We start from the raw sequence: 15546 nt of genomic DNA on the forward strand, positions 1-15546 counted from the left end.
TCCACTGAGCAATAAAGCAAATCATCCCTGAAACAATGAACCTTCCCTGGCCCACACTGCTCTAGGGCAGCAAGAAACTTCCCTGGCACACAAGGGAGAAAAGCCAGAATGAACGTGTAACCAGGATGTGAGGAACGAGGGACACAGCTGGAAAACATCCCCTGCTACCACGATTGCCTGTGCCAAAGGCCACCAAACCGGTGGCATGGGAAACCCCCGCCAACATCGAGAAACGCCAGGACATTCCCGGGCGGGGCCGAGGCTTCCACCGGTGACACTCCCGGAGATTCCGTGCGGATGCTGACCGCGTGCCGGAGCTCGGTGTCCCCAGAGAGGGGCCGCTGTCGGGTTTATTGTGTCGCTAATGAGGTTCCTGACAGCGATGGGATGCCCGAGGTCACCGGCGCTGTGCCCGCTGCCGTACCGGCGTGGCGGCGGCCCGACGGGGAGCGGAGCCGTGCTCGGGTGGACGGGGGCGACGTGGAGGGGATTGGGATGGGGACAGGGATGAGAGTGGGGACAGGGATGGGGATGGGGACAGGGATGGGGGTCCTGCCCCCCGCCCGTCCCCACCCCCGTTACCACGGCGACGTTGTCAGCAGCCGCCCGGCCCCGCCCCGCGCCCCGCCTGGGCCAATGGCGCGGCGGCGCCCGGCCTGCCCGCCGGTGACGTCATGGCCGGTGAAAATCCCCCGTGGCCGCGGGAGCGGCGGTGGCGGCGCGGCCCCGCGGCCCGGCCCGGCCCGCACCATGGCCAAGCACCACCGCACGCCGGCGCGCTCCGCCGAGCCCGTTATCGAGGTCAAGAGCAAGGTAAGCGCCCGCCGGGGACGGGGCCGGTGATGCCGATGCCGATGACCGTGCCGGTTCCGCCGGGTCACGACCGAGCGCGTCGCCCCCGCGTCGGGCGGCACACGTGGGGTGGCACCGCGCACCAGGGAGCGGCGCGGGAGCCAGGCCGTGCGGGCTCTCGGCTCCCCGCGCTGCGGCGGCGCTGCCCGGTGCCTCCCCGAGCCCAGCCCGGCCCGGCGACCGCAGCGTCCCACCACCGTGGGCTCTGCCGGGCCGCGGGCTCGCTCGGCGCGGCCGTGAGAACGCCGCGGCGGAGCGCTCGCCAGATGCGTAGGGCGCCGGTGCGCCGTTCCGGCAGCCCCGGTGTGCGGGGTAGCCCCGCCGGTGCGGGCGTGCGGGGTGAGCGGTCACCCCGGGAACACACCTTGCCCAGATGTGCACTCGCCCAGATGTGCGTGCTCGCCAAAGCATGGTCATCCCCGGCTATGCCGTCGCCCAGATGTGCACCTCCAGCAAGGAACGAGCCCCTGTCGTGCATCCAGATGTGCACACCTGCATGACTGTGCGCTCGTCCAGTTGCGGTCTCCCCCATGCGTGTCTGCTTATCCAGATCTCTGCTCACCTGGCACACCCTTGCCCAGATGTGTGCCGTCACTCAGATATACACCATTATCCACCTGTGCCCACCCACCCATCCCCGTGCTCACACAGATGTGCGCACTCCCTTTCTGCACCCTTATCCAGCTGTGCACTCGCCCAGCTGTGCCACTGCCTGCTCGGGACCCCCGGCAGGGTGCAGGGCGCCCTCCTTCCCAGGATGTGGTGGCCACCGCCTGCCCCGACAGCTGGGGTGTGACCCCCGCGGGCAGCGCGATCCTCGCAGTGTTCCTCAGCCTGTTCTTAATTGGCTTCCTCTTCGTCGTGACGGAAGGAGGCATTAATTAGCGCTGTTGCTCACCAGGTGCTACGGCAGCGCCTGTGTCTCAGGGAAGGGCCTCCCGGCAGCACGGAGTCTGCCACGGCTGGTGGTACGGCCAGAGGGTCCTTCCTCTGCCGCAGGGTCATCTTTCTGCCCCATCACTTCAGTGTTTGGGCAGAAAAACGGCTTCGCTCCTTTTACTTTGTTTTTGGGACGGGCTCTTTCTGACTGGCGCTGCTGCCTTGGTGCTGCCGGGCTCCAGAGCTGGCAGCACCAAGGCTCTGCCTGCCCTGGGGCAGCTCTGCGTGATGCCCTGCCTGCATCGGCCCTGCCGGCCGGAGCCAGCCCTGCCCAGAGTCACCCTCTTCCTCCTCTTCCTCGTCCTCCTCTGCAGTTCGACGCTGAATTTCGCCGCTTTGCCATGAAGCGCTCCGGCGCCGGCAGCTTCCAGGACTTCTACCAGCTGCTGCAGACAGTGCACCAGATCCCGCGGGTGGATGTGCTCCTGGGCTACACAGACATCCACGGCGACCTCCTGCCCATCAACAACGACGACAACTACCACAAAGCCCTGTCCTCTGCCAACCCCCTCCTCAGGGTCATCATCCAGAAGAAGGGTAAGCTGGGCACTGGATGCGTCCTCCTATCCAGAGATGAGCCACATCCCACAGTGCTGCTGGTTCCACCTCCACCGGGGCATGGCTGCTCACACACCCTCCAGCCACTGCTTTGGTGGATGGATGTGGAGATGGTGCCACTGGGAGGCTGCCAGAACCCTGACAGGGCTGTGGCACCCACACTGGCTCTCCCTGGCAGCCGAGGGCACCTGCCTTAGCCCAGCCCCGTGTGACCTGGTGAGCAAAGGCAGATCTTTGCAATTCACCCCTTTGAAGTTGTGTTTTCCAGCCAAGCTTGTGTGGGCTCCCAGATAACACCCATGTTACTCCTGTGAGCGCTGCGCCAGCAGCCCCATCCAGCTCCATGCCCTGAGGAGGTAACAGCCATTCTGGCAGAGCTCTCAGGGTGCCGGGTGCTGCTGGATTTTTGGTGTTGGGAAGAGGCTTGGTGCCTCCCTGGCAGACCAGGGACTTGCCCTTACCTCAGTGGCATGTTCCCAGGGAACCACTTCCTTGCACAGGTACACCTGATAACCCTTATAGCAGCATCCTAGTGAGGATGGAAGCCTTCAAGTGACAAACACTCCAAGTATTTCTGCTATTTGCAGGGAAAACAAGCCCATCCACTTCCACTCAGTTTAGCTGCACCAAGGTTTTCTCTTTCATAGCATCATCAGTCAGCAGTTCACAGAGCCAGAGCCTGACCCAGAGCCACAGTTTTCCTTGCAGTGCACTCAGAGTGTGAGTCTGTGTTTCCAGCTCACGTTAGTGGTATGAAGTCTCTGAGCGAGGGGTGATGCTGGTGGCCAGCCCTGGCTGCTGTGTCAGTTTTCCTGGGCTTTTGCCTCAGGGTGGGATGCCCTGGACATGTTTCCTCTGTGGCTGTGTGGTGTGGGGGCTGGCAGCAGTGATCCAGGCTGCTGGAGCCCGTGGTGCACTCAGGGGCTATTGCTGCCAGCATCGAACCATCCCCTGTTCCTGGCCCAGTGCTTGGGCCCAGGCTGTGACATGGAGAGCCAGTGCAGCGGCGGGTGTGCTGTGGGAGCATCACTCCCAAGAGCCACCCTGTGGGCTGCTGGAAAGGCCTGTGAGGGCCCACGGATGATTGTGCCAAGACAGCACAGTGTGGAGAGGGAGCAGGCAGAGCCTGGCTCCATGGGCAGCATGATAAGGAAGGCGAGCAGGCAGCACCAGGGAGCCCCAGCACCCAGCTGTGCCCGCAGGAGTGGGGCTGTGGGCCAGCAGCACCACAGGGAGGTGAGCAGAGAGGCCAGGAGCAAGTCCTGGGTGAATCACAGCTGATTTAAAATGGATCCAGGTCATCCCAAGGCTGGGCTGTCGTTGAACCGGTCTGGGTCGCTGAGGAATGTGGCTGCAGAGCCTCTCACACTGCCTGGTGCAGGGAGCTGTGCACACACACAGGTGTGCTCCTGTCAGTGGGCTCTGCAGCAGCCAGTCCTGTTACAGCAGGGCTGAAAGCAGAGGCTGCAGCTGGGCTCCCCTCTGTGCCATCACCCCGTGGGTGACGCCATCCCTGCGGGGCAGCCTGGCTGGAACAGCGGCACTGGCCCTTCTTGGCTGGGCCAAGGCTCATGGGAAGGGCAGGGGAAAGTGTGGGACATTGCCAGGGCCACCATCCTTGGCGTGCTGAACCTGCCTGGCCCAGCCACTCTGCGCCCCTCGGAGAGGAGCTGTGTGCTGAAATAGCTGTGGGAAAGCCTCCGCCGCCCTTCCCCGAGCTAAAAATATGCCAAGGCTGTGTGTGCAGGGAGATATTTATAAGCCAGGAGCCCTGGCAGGCTGGCTTGGCTAGGGAGAAATCCCATGTCCCCTGGGCTTGGGGACATCCCTAGCAGCCCTGCAGCTGGAGCAGGGTCCAGATGCTGGTGGGGGACACTGTAGGGAATATGCTGACCATGGAACATCCGGATCTGGGCTCCCCCATGGAAAGAGATGGGGAGAAACCAGAGAGGAACCAAGGGATACTCCCCAGCACCTGGTGGATGAGGCCAATGGTGATGGGCTGGACTGGGCCCCATAGAGCAGCCCCAGGCCACAGTCCAGGAGGAGAGAGTCAAACCCTGTGTGAAGGTGCCTGATGGTGGAATACGAGACATGGGCACAAATCACAGTCTGGGATATTCAGGGGCCCTGAGGATGCTGCAGACCTGGGACGAATTTCCAGGAGGTGAGGAATCTCTGTCCTCAGGAATGGCAGAGTTCTAGTTGGCTATCAGCAACCCATGCCAGCCATAGCCCTGCTCTGGTGGGGCAGAGGACTCTGGTGCTGTCTCCTGGGGTTGGACTGGCCCTAAGGGAGTTGGCTGCCACCACAGCACATTTGTGTTGGGGGTCCTCTCTCCCCAGACCCAAACTGGGGCATAGCTGCAGCTCCCAGGCCATCAGGGCTGGCAGCTCTAGTGTTAAACTGCAGAGTTTGGCTTAAAGTGTGATTAAGGCTGAATCACTGCCTCGATCCCACTAATCCTGGCCTGTGTGCCTGTGTACGCTGGGTAATCCCAGGAGATGGGCCCCAGCGGAGACAGGCTGCAGGGAAAGCCAGGCTGATGATCTGGGGAGGGAAAGCCGGTGAGACCTGTGAGCAGGGCCCTCCTGCTGACCGCTGCCGCAGCGCCTGGGGCCGAGGGCAGCGTTCACATCCCCAGCACTGCAGTGCCTGACCCACGTCCTCCCTTGCTCCCCACAGCAGAGTCCGACGCCAGCGTCTTCGCCTCCAACTCCTTGCAGCGGAAGAAGAAAGGGCTGCTGCGCCCGGCACACTACCGGGCCAAGCCTCACCTCCTCATCGGGATGCCGCAGGACTTCCGCCAGATCTCCTCCATCATCGACGTGGACATCCTGCCCGAGACGCACCGGCGCGTGCGGCTGCACAAGCACGGCTCCGACAAACCCCTCGGCTTCTACATCCGCGACGGCGTCAGCGTGCGCGTGGCCCCGCAGGGCGTCGAGAAGGTGCCCGGCATCTTCATCTCCCGCCTGGTGAAGGGCGGCTTGGCCGAGAGCACGGGGCTGCTGGCCGTGAGCGACGAGATCCTGGAGGTGAACGGCATCGACGTGGCCGGCAAGTCCCTGGACCAAGTGACGGACATGATGGTGGCCAACAGCCACAACCTCATCATCACCGTCAAGCCGGCCAACCAGCGCAACAACGTCATCCGCAGCAGCAAGGCCTCGGGCAGCTCGGGCATGTCCACGGACAGCACCCCCAGCCAGCAGACCCCCAGCCCGGCCTCGCAGTACCTGAGCAACTACAGCACGGCCGAGAGCGACGAGGAGGGCGACCTGGTCATCGAGAGCGACAGCGCGTCCCACTACATCCCCGGGGGCTGCCCCAACGGGGGCCCCGCCGACGGACCCCTCCGGCGGAGCCTGTCCCCGCACAGCTCGCGGGGCTCCCTGCAGTCCCTGGGCAGCCACGACGGCAGCCCTGGCAGGGGCAGCGGACGGGAGGATGGCACCCTCCTCACCCTATAGCTGCAGGGGCCTGTGCCACTCAGTGGCCGGCCGGGTTTCTGTTCCTCCGGGCTGGATGTGGACACTGGGGTGATGATGTGGCCAGCGGGCAGGGGTGGGGAGGGGCTGCCCACTGCCCTCTCCCACCCCCCGTGACCCCGGGAGCCCCACTGTGGCACCCACTCAAGCTGGGCACTGCCTCTCTGAGCCCCCTTGCCTCCCCTTCCAAGCAAGTGGGGGTTTTTAATTGTTTTATTGAAATATGCATCATTAATATATTGCAATGGACAGTAAAACCTTTTCTAGAAAGCACCATGCTTGTCCCTGGTTCATGTCACTGCAGGGAGGAGGGGGACAGCAGGGATGTACCCACAGCATGGAAAGCAGTGCTTGGAGGCCTTGACCTTAGCACAGCTTGTGACTTTGCTGCCATGCTGGGTGATCCCACCGAGACCCATGGTGCCTGTTCCAGGACACATGTCCAGGCTGTTTTGGGCAGCCACCTGGCCTGATGCAGTCAGCCTTGCTTGGCCCCCTCATTCCTACCTTGTCCCTGCTACAGGGCCCTCACTAGTGCCGGGTACACCTGGTCTGGCAGCAGCACCTTGGCTGTCACTCAGCCCTGCAAATGCTGCTGAGGATAGTGCAGCCCCTGCCTCCTTCTTCAGCCCCAAGCTCAGGGCAGGGAGGGTCCACACCTGCCCCTGCTGCTCTGCTGGGGCTCCCAGCACCCTCAGTCCCTCTCCTAAAAGTGCCAAGCTGATGGTGGCACTCACTGCTGCCAAGGGCTGGTGGTGGGACTGCCAAAGAGGAAGACCTGCAGCTCTCAGGGGCTGAAAAGCCAGCACCAACTCTCCATTCAGAGCCCCAGGTCAGAGCAGGCAGGGAGTGCAGCAAGGGCTGAGGACACTCATGGCACACAGCCAGGGCCAGACAGAGCAGAGAGCAGATCTGACAGCAGGGCTGGTTAGCCCAGCCTTGTTTTGGGCAGGGAGGTGCCCAGGGGCTGTGCCCATGGCCCCCAGTCACTGTCATCCAGCAGGCTCAGCCTGGCTCTGGGGTTTGCCCTGAGGTGGCCCCAGGGGCACATGGGGTGATTTTCCAGTTGGCATCTCACCTCCTCCAGCCCTTGAGTGCCAAAATACTCCCCAGCTCTTGGCAGCAGCGCCAGCCCTGACATCCCAGGGCACTGCTGTGTGCCAGATGGCACAGGCAGGGCTAGAATACTCCACAATATCCCCACCCCTCAAAATCCTGCCCAGGATGGAGCAACCCCTGCAAAAAGGCAGCTGCTTGGCTGATCCATGCACAGTATCCCCACCCTGTGTAGCAAAAGGAGATGGAGCAATGGTAAAAGCTGCAAGAAGGGAAAACTTAATGGGATTTCAGGAGAAAAAGTGTTCTCCCTGAGGCCAGCACTGTGTGGAGACAGAGGCCCAGCGAGGTGATGAGGGCAATCCCATCCTTGGAGATTCTCCTAATTCAGCTGGATATGGCTCCAAGCTGTGGCTCCGTACCTCTGCTGAGCAGGAAATGCACCAAGCCCTCCAGCCATCTTCACAGCTTAAAATTTTCTTTTCTTCATGCAGCAAGATCCCTGCAAAGGTCTGCACAGATTCCTGCACGGCATCTGAAGGTAAGGCAGCAGTGAGCTCACCTAGGTGATGGCACCTTTCCAGCCCTGTCCTGCCAGCCTGTGGGTGGAGATCTGGCAGGATTTTGCACATTCTCCAGTCCATGTCCCACCACCATGTCCCAGCACCCAGGGGCTCATTCCCTGTCTGCACTGTGCCAGTGCTGATGGTTTCTGCTGCCCACACCATTCCTCAGGCCCTGCTGGGCCCACTGGGAGCTGCACACACACTGCAAGATGGAAATGATGATTTATTTGAGTATCTCGTGCCACACAGACAACAAAGGTTTCTCCAGACATCTGACTGGACCCTTCCGACAGCCCAGCCCTTCCCTGGGCAGAAAACACTGAAGCTCTGTGCCTCTTCCTTGTCCCCAAGCTGCTCCCTGGGCCCTCAGGTGCTCAGGATGAGCCATGACCGTGGTCCAGCTCAGGAGAAAGAGAGAGACAAGGAATACCACAGGCAGCAGCACAAGAGACCTCCTACCAGTTTCTAGAAGTAGGAAATAAAGGGAAAGTAAGAGGTGATGCCACAGATCCAGAGCAGAGAGCTCATCTGTGAGAAGTCAAGCAGCAGAGAAAACTGTTTCTCCAGATCGCTGAGCAGGGCCTTCATTAGGGCATCTCCCTCCCTTTCCTGTGGACAAGATACAGCACTGAAAGGTGAGCAAGAGATGCCAGCTGCATACTGGACACTGTTACCAGCACCTGCATGGGCCCAGGGTCTGGAACTTGGCTTCCTCTCCTTCCTTCCCAAAAAGTGATGTCCATTCCTGCCCAGCAACAAGGGCTGTTCAGGCAGAGCAGCACAACACACCTGTCCCCAGCTCAGGAGTCCAACTTGATGAAGACTTTCGGCCTTGAGAATATTTTGATTGCCTCGTCTATCTGGGAGAGCTTCCTCTCGAGCTCTACCCGCCTCTTCTGCATCTTGAGGCTGTCTCCACGCATTGGCAGCAGAACCAGGTCCTTTGTCAGCTGCTCCTGGCCTGTAAAAAGAGAGAAAAAAAACGTTGTGTAAGTTGAAGAGCAAAGAAATCCATCCTTTTTCTAGTGCTGTGACCATGAACACAACGGCAGCACTGGAAGAAGGACCTAGAATCCTTCTATTTAAAGCTCAGCTGGATGAGGACCTGAGGTACCTACTCCAGCTTTGGAAGGTTCCTTCCAACCAAAATCTAAGATTTTAGGAACACTAGCAAATCTAACATCAGGTCTAGACATCAAGTCTGCTCCAAAGAGCCAGTCCTGTAACCTGCAGGACACTGATTGCTCTTTGCACGCACACAGCTCACATCCTGCCTACATCTGCCTTAATGCAGGCAACTCTCCAAGTGGCAGGAATCTGTGTCCCTGCATCTCTTCTCCCTTATCCTGTCCAGGATTGTCTGTTTGTCTCAGCTGGAATCCCTGTTCCTTTTCCTCTTACTCTGTTTCAGATTGCCGAGGGTCTCCAGGCGCTGGCTCTCGGGCATCATGGTGTGACCGGGCGGTGTGTCGGGGTCTGGCAGGTTCCGCAGCCGCTCCTCCGTCTGCCTGCGCCACAGCTCCTTCCTCTCCAGCAGGCTGCAGCCAAAGGGGAGCAGGGTCAGCACATCTGGCAGGAGGGGTGGCCCAGGGGCACAGGCAGAGGCCAGGAATGCGCCCTTCAAACCCTGCCAGGTTCTTTGTCACTGGCTGAGGACTCCAGGGACCCTCACGGTGGGGGATACACCGTGTTTAAACCACACATGAGGACCAGCAAATGTGCTCCACATCAACAAAGGGCTGCTGGGAGAGATGCACTCAGGCCAACATGTGCTCTGTGGAGACAAAGGGCTGCTGCTCCTCATTTCTGGCTCTCAGTTCTTGCCAAACCATCTGTGGGTCAGTGGCAGAACAAAGTTGGACAGAGCAGCTCACAGCCAGGGATGCTGGCAGAGGACAACACAGCAAAGGACTGGCACCACAGCCAGTCCTAGGGCAGGGTCTGTTTTGCATGCAGAGCCCCAAAATGCACAGCACTAACTGGATGTTCCTCAGAACTCAGGTCCAAGGCACAATGAACACTGAACCAGACCTTTCCATGCCAAAGCTACATCGCATGGAACAAAGCTTATGAAGGGGCAGGGGCACATTTCTCAAGGCACACAGAGCTTCCCCATATCAGCATGCAAGGGAGAAGGAGACAAGACTCCCTCTGAGCCCTGTCACACTGGGCATGGCATGCTGGTTAAGTCAAGAAAGCAGGAGGGACAGCGTTTACTCCCGAGGTCACGGAAAATGGCACTGCTGCACGTGGCAAGGGCACCTCTATGCCCGGCCCATCTCTCTAGGCAGAAGCTGGGGCTGCAGTGAAGGCTGTTACAGTCTGGTGGAGCAGAGAGGGGTACACATACTACTGGGGGACGTGGCCCTTTTGCTTGGTGTTGTACTCCTCCTGCTCCCGGTGCTTCTGCTCCAGCAGCTCAGCCAGCGCCTGCAGGGACTGGGAGCGGCGCAGCGGCGCCCGCTTGGCAGTGCAGGCGTTGTGCCTGATGAAGTCAATGCTCCTGCCCTCCACCTGCATCTGCAAGAGAGAGAGAGGCATCAAGGGCAGCCTGGGCACATGCACACAGCCAGCTGCCCCTGTCCACACGAGGGAAAATGTGAAAATGCTCCACAGGAGACACTGAATGACAGCAGGACAGGCAGACCCTCAGCACAGCCCGTCTCAGTGTGCAGCCACACACAGGCAGGAGCTATGGCCATGGTTTGGGGAGGCAGGCACCAAAAGCCAAGCCTAAACCTGGCCTCATTGAGGTCCCCAAGATGACCACACAACTTAAAAGCCAGAAGGACAGAAAAAACCAGGCTTGACATAGTCCCCATGGCTCCTACTGGTGCATTTTGAAGGCAAAGAGTAAACAGGTTGGGCGCTCACCAGGCCAAGAAATGCAACAGAACCCCTGGCAGAGCAGGAACTTTGCTGATCCTTAGGGCACTTGCCCAGAGACAGCACCTCCACCACAGTTCCTCTGCTGCACAGAACAGTGGAGAAGGTGGCTATGTTTGCATTTAAGATTTCCCTAGTCTTTCTCCTTTGTAGATCATGTCCTGTTTAATTAAGTCATTCATGGCATTTAGGAACCAACAAACTGACAATCTCACACTTGCCAAGGGAAAAGGACATGAGTCATGGAGCTAAATGTTTAGGACCTCCCAAACAGACCACTTGAAAGGTTTAACTACTAATGCTGATTTAACTCTGCTTACTAAAACACACACTCATTTCCCAAATTTTTATCTAACATCCAGAAGCCACAGTTCCTTTGATTACAGTGGGAACAGCCTTCAAATTCCCAAGACCTCCTGCAAAGCCCTTGGAAGAGCAGATTTGAGATTGCTGGCATGAGGAGGCGGAATTTTCACAGGGAACTTCACGATCTCCTTAACCATGGATGAGGATGAAGCTAGAATTAACAGTCCCTGAATATTCATTTCATCATCCCAGTGACCAAGACTCTGTTCCTTCCATTCAGCCAGGAACAGTATTTACAGATCTCCCTGCTCATGCAGCACATCTGACCCAATGCTTTAGAAGAAGACAAGAAGAGCTCAGAGGAGGAGATCAGTGCCAGAATTCCCTGGGATGGATGCAATTAGTGTGTAACTCACCTTGGTTTCAGCACCCTGTGCCTCTGGAGCCTCTGTGTCTGCTCCTGCTTTTGCTCTGACAGGCCTTGGGGACAGAGGTCTGCATGGCTTGATCCCAGAGCCACAGCGAGAATATGCCCTCAGGAAATTCACAGCCTCGGGATTTGGAGGTGGGGAGGTCTCCTGGGAAAGACAAGAAAAGATCCACCAGTGGAGGGAGGCTGGAGCAAAGAAAAACCCTCCCAACCAAGTTTGGGGGTCAACCACAAGCTCAGCCACAGGTTCCCAGCAGGCACAGGACAGCACATGCTCTCTGCCACGGCCTGGCAGAAGCTCCTGGGGGAAGACAATCTGCAGCCAGCCAGCAAAGGCCAACAAACAGCAACAGATCCAGACCTGGCCACTGAATGAATTGCTAGGAAACAGAGGAGGGGACTGCAGAAAGACATTTGGATCAAGCAGGTAGGCACGAAGCTGCCTGCTGAGGTGATGTTCTCAAGTGCTGCTCTGCTCAGCACCTCAAATCTGTGGTTATATCACTCTAGAAAGAAAAAGGAACAGAGAGGGAAGGAGTCTGGTGGAATTGCATCTGAGGAGCATCTTCAAAGGCTGTGGCACAGAGTGACAGCATTTGATGTCTAGCAGGTGGTCCGGGACTATCTCAGACAGTCTTGTTGCAAACAAACCCTGAAAACTGAGAGTTGACACTGTGGCAAGTGGGTGACCTTACAAAAAATGCAGCTGGGGCACTGCTCTGCCCTTGGGAGTGATGGGAACTGCACAGGGCCACTCCCAGATCTTTACAAATACCCAAGGTCTCAGCTGAACTGAAGCTTCCTGGGGAAGATTCCTTCTTGCCTGGCCCATTCAGCTGGGCAGAGCTGCAGACTGATGGTGGGATAGGGCAGCCACATTGGTGGGTTTGGTGTGAGGAGCAGAGTATGGGACGTTCTCACCCCAGACTGCTCATGGGCTCCAGAGATGATCCATCTTGTTTCACCAGGAGATCTGGATCTCTCTGGTAAGTTAATGAGAATTGCCTTTACCTGGCACAGTTGGCTCAGTTGATTGAGTCTGTGACCTCAGGAACACGGAGCACAGCTTGTCCCATCTCCCTCCAGGGGAGCACAGGGACTGCCAGAACCCTTCCCAAGACAACTGCTACAGTTAACAGCCTCAGGGACAGATGACAAAGAAAAAACCCTGCATTAGTCATCAAGATCCAGGAGAATCAACTGAAAAACTGAGCAGCAGTAGCAGCTCCACACAATATGGAGTTCCTTCACAGGGAACACCTCAGCTCCAGAGAGCTACAGCAACAGTTACACCATCATGAGTCAGTGCCAGGGCCTCTCTGGAGGAATACACAGAGCACAAGTAACGCACCACGCAGAAACTGCCTGCGCAGAGACCACCCCCTTCCCCAAAACAAAGGAAGAAATGAGATCAATCTTCCTCTAACCCAGAGGATTTGTCAAACAAGGGCGTAGGCTTGTGTTCTTGAAGCACTCGTGGGTTTGCTCCCATGTGTGGAGGGGTCACAGATATCAGAGGTTGGTGACACACCAGGAAGAAGGGACACAGCACTTGGAACCACTGGCTTGGGAATCATCTTGCCAATTTTTGCAGTTGTTATCAATACACATCAAAAGCTGGCCACAGAAAGAGAAAGCAATGCAGAGATGAGGAGGAACTTAAAGGCTCCAACTCAGCACCCTCACAGGCTGTGCTGATCTATGAGGCCCTGACCCTGACTGCCTGGAGATGTCTGTGTGGCCCCCTGGGCAGTGGTTATTCACCATCACCTGGGGAAGAATGTGTGGATCCACACTGCCCACTGTGTATCCACGGGGGGGAATAGCTGGAATGAGCCTCAATGCAGCCTCCAGATCTGAGAACCACAATCATCCTCTCAGACCTCTGAGAACCACAATCCACGGGGTAAGACACCACAGCCTTTTGGCACAAGCCCCAGAGAAGTGCTGCCCCAAACATGGGGAAGCTGAAAAGACAGATGGGAGCATCCCTTGGCAGAAAATATGGCTATGAGGGGGAAGCAGGATAGGAATTATTGCAGCAATCCCTCTCTGGACCCAAACTACATGCCCTCACTCACAGTCCCACAGCCACAATTCCCTGTTGTGCTTCAGCACTGAGATGCCCCCAAATCCTGCAGGCTCCAGGACTCTCCTGTCTCCACCACCCCACTGCCCCTCACGGCGGAGCCACATCCCAAGCCTGCAGAGTTCAAGAGCTCCTCCATAGATACCAACCTGCAGTTTGGCCTTCACCTTTGACTCCACATTCTCGTATTTCTGGGATTTCCACAGAGCTTTCACAGGCTTGGGCTGGCTGCGCTCTTGGGCTCGCTCCTTCTCTTTGCACTTCCTCTGAATCTCCTTTATCCGCCTCACATTCTCCTTCTCGTAGTCCTTGGCCTCTTTCCCTGCTCAGCAAGGGGAGACACACCTTCACCTCCCAGACACTGCCACAGGATGCAGGCTCCTGGAGAGCTGGCACCAGAGCCACAGATCCCTTCCAAGCTGGTCCAACAGCCCACAGAACCAGCAAGTTCTTCCCTCTCCTGCAGACCAGACCATGTCTGTGTCCTGCTCCTGTTAGATGCACACTCCCAGTCTGAGTCTTCTGCAGAGGATCCCACCGTGCCCAGATGAGCATCAGAACAGGCCTGTGCACACTGCTGGTGTCCACAGACTCCAGTATGGACTATGCCAGACTAGCCATGCCAGCATCCTCTCAAGACCAAGGTCAGCTCCCAGTTCAGCTCACACGGTGTTGCTGAAGTAGAAAGGGCTGCAGAGCCTTTAACTTGCACTGTTCCTGGTTTCAGGGCCAGCCACTGTCCCACGTTCAAGTGGACACAACCAAGATTATGGATTAAGGATTTGTTTTGGTTTTGAATCAAAAATTATCCTTCCTTGGGCTCCCCAAGACAGGGAATATCTCAGCTGACACAACCAGATGCTCATCCATACCCCCCTGCTTGGGCACAGCAGTTGTGGTATCTACCACACTCAGCTCAGGGCAATGCCAGCACTTGAGGTAAATTAAAATGACACACAGGGCTCAACCTTATCTCCTTCCTGAATGTATTCTGGGTGACATCCCTGCCCTGGAGAAGGGAACATCTTTTGCAAAGGTGTTCTTACATCCACATGCACTTCTCCCAAATCTTGCCTGGCTTCACCAACTAGGAACTCACCATGTTAAACATCCTCAATACATCAAGGTTTTGTTTGATTCATATAGAATTTTGACTGTGAAGAAGTCCAAATTTTTGCACCTTTTTTCAAGTCCCTCTTCCCATTCTAAACCTGAGGCTAGAGCTGAAAATCACTGGCTCCAGCACAGGTGACTCCACTGCCAGGCCAAAAGCTGCAGATGGGGTCAGCAGCCCTGTGAAGCCCAAGCTCTCTTCAAGCAGCAGATCCCGGGAATCCACCCCAAATCCCCGATGCTTCATCCCTGGCCCCAAAGGGAGGTGATGCCAGCAGTGACTTGGCTGTACTTACTCCTAACTGGCATCCCCCCATCCAGGGAGATCCCCTCGAGCTGCAGGAAGAGGCTGAGTGTCCCTTTCTGTCCCCTCTCCAGGAAGTCCTTTCCGCTGGGGCGAATGCGAGGGGCTGGCTGAGCCTGCCAGGCACTGCCCAAGGCAGGGTAGGGGCTGGGAGCTGCATCCAGGGAGCCACAGGTTAAATACAGCTTCTGAGCATTTCCCTCCAGCCTCCCCCGAGCTGCAGAGAAAGAAAAAGGAGAAAATCGTCAGGAAATGATCTTACCTGAGTTTTCTGCACCCACAGCCCACAAACAATGTGAAGACCCCCTCTTCACCTCTGCCTTATGCTTTCCCATTATCAAACCAGCTCTACAGACCACTTTAGGATCATCATCAGAAGCACCTTCATCCGTGTGAAGAGACTGTCAAGGACACCAAGGGGTAAGGACATCAAACTGTGTCATGCCAAAGCACAACCCCCAAACCTGTAACAGGCATCAAGGACTCACCTGAGAAGGGGCGTTTGTAATACTCTGGAAAGAGTGTTGGGTCTGGAGGAATGGGCCCAGAAATCCTGGATGGCCCCTCACACATCCTGCCACAGGTTGCTCTGCCTCTGCCACAGAAGCCACCACTGAGAACAGAAATGAACAGGGCTCACTCAGACACTGAAAGCCTACATTATACATATATATATATATATATATATATATATATGGGAATTTCTGACTTTGGTTTGACACTTCATCCCCAGCTCCAGAGATGTCCCCTGCAGGTAGCAATCACCCCAAACTGGACTTCATGCAGGTGAAACAAGGGGTCCAATAGCACTGTCTCTACTGTGGGTCTAACTGGTGTTTTTACCAGTGCTGAAAATGTCCACAGTTGCTGTAATATTGGTACCTTTGGTACAAAAAATTGTTTCTGGCTTTGTTGTCCCATATGGAAACATCTAATGCAGACACAGAAGGATTGA

At 57.1% G+C, this 15546-nt stretch overlaps 2 protein-coding genes across 3 annotated transcripts; one reads left to right on the forward strand and one right to left on the reverse strand.

Moving 5' to 3' along the window:
* The first annotated feature begins 657 nt into the window (after positions 1-657).
* Positions 658-6115, forward strand: PARD6A (par-6 family cell polarity regulator alpha). Of its 2 annotated transcripts, none has more exons than XM_063410518.1 (3): positions 658-813; positions 2106-2328; positions 5036-6115. In XM_063410518.1, exons 1-3 carry the CDS (start codon positions 751-753, stop codon positions 5821-5823), a joined length of 1074 nt encoding a protein of 357 aa, XP_063266588.1. In that variant the 5' UTR covers positions 658-750; the 3' UTR covers positions 5824-6115. The 2 variants fall into 2 exon arrangements, with proteins under 2 accessions (XP_063266588.1, XP_063266589.1); XM_063410519.1 differs by having other exon boundaries at positions 5039-6115.
* A 1551-nt stretch (positions 6116-7666) lies between these two features.
* Positions 7667-15204, reverse strand: ENKD1 (enkurin domain containing 1). Its single transcript, XM_063410520.1, has 7 exons — positions 15080-15204; positions 14584-14808; positions 13324-13496; positions 11072-11233; positions 9814-9983; positions 8865-9001; positions 7667-8424 (listed from the first exon to the last, which is right to left on the reverse strand). Exons 1-7 carry the CDS (start codon positions 15162-15164, stop codon positions 8264-8266), a joined length of 1113 nt encoding a protein of 370 aa, XP_063266590.1. The 5' UTR covers positions 15165-15204; the 3' UTR covers positions 7667-8263.
* Between the last annotated feature and the right edge of the window lie 342 nt (positions 15205-15546).

Source organism: Prinia subflava, chromosome 13 (genome assembly GCF_021018805.1).
Source record: "Prinia subflava isolate CZ2003 ecotype Zambia chromosome 13, Cam_Psub_1.2, whole genome shotgun sequence".
NCBI lineage: Eukaryota > Metazoa > Chordata > Aves > Passeriformes > Cisticolidae > Prinia > Prinia subflava.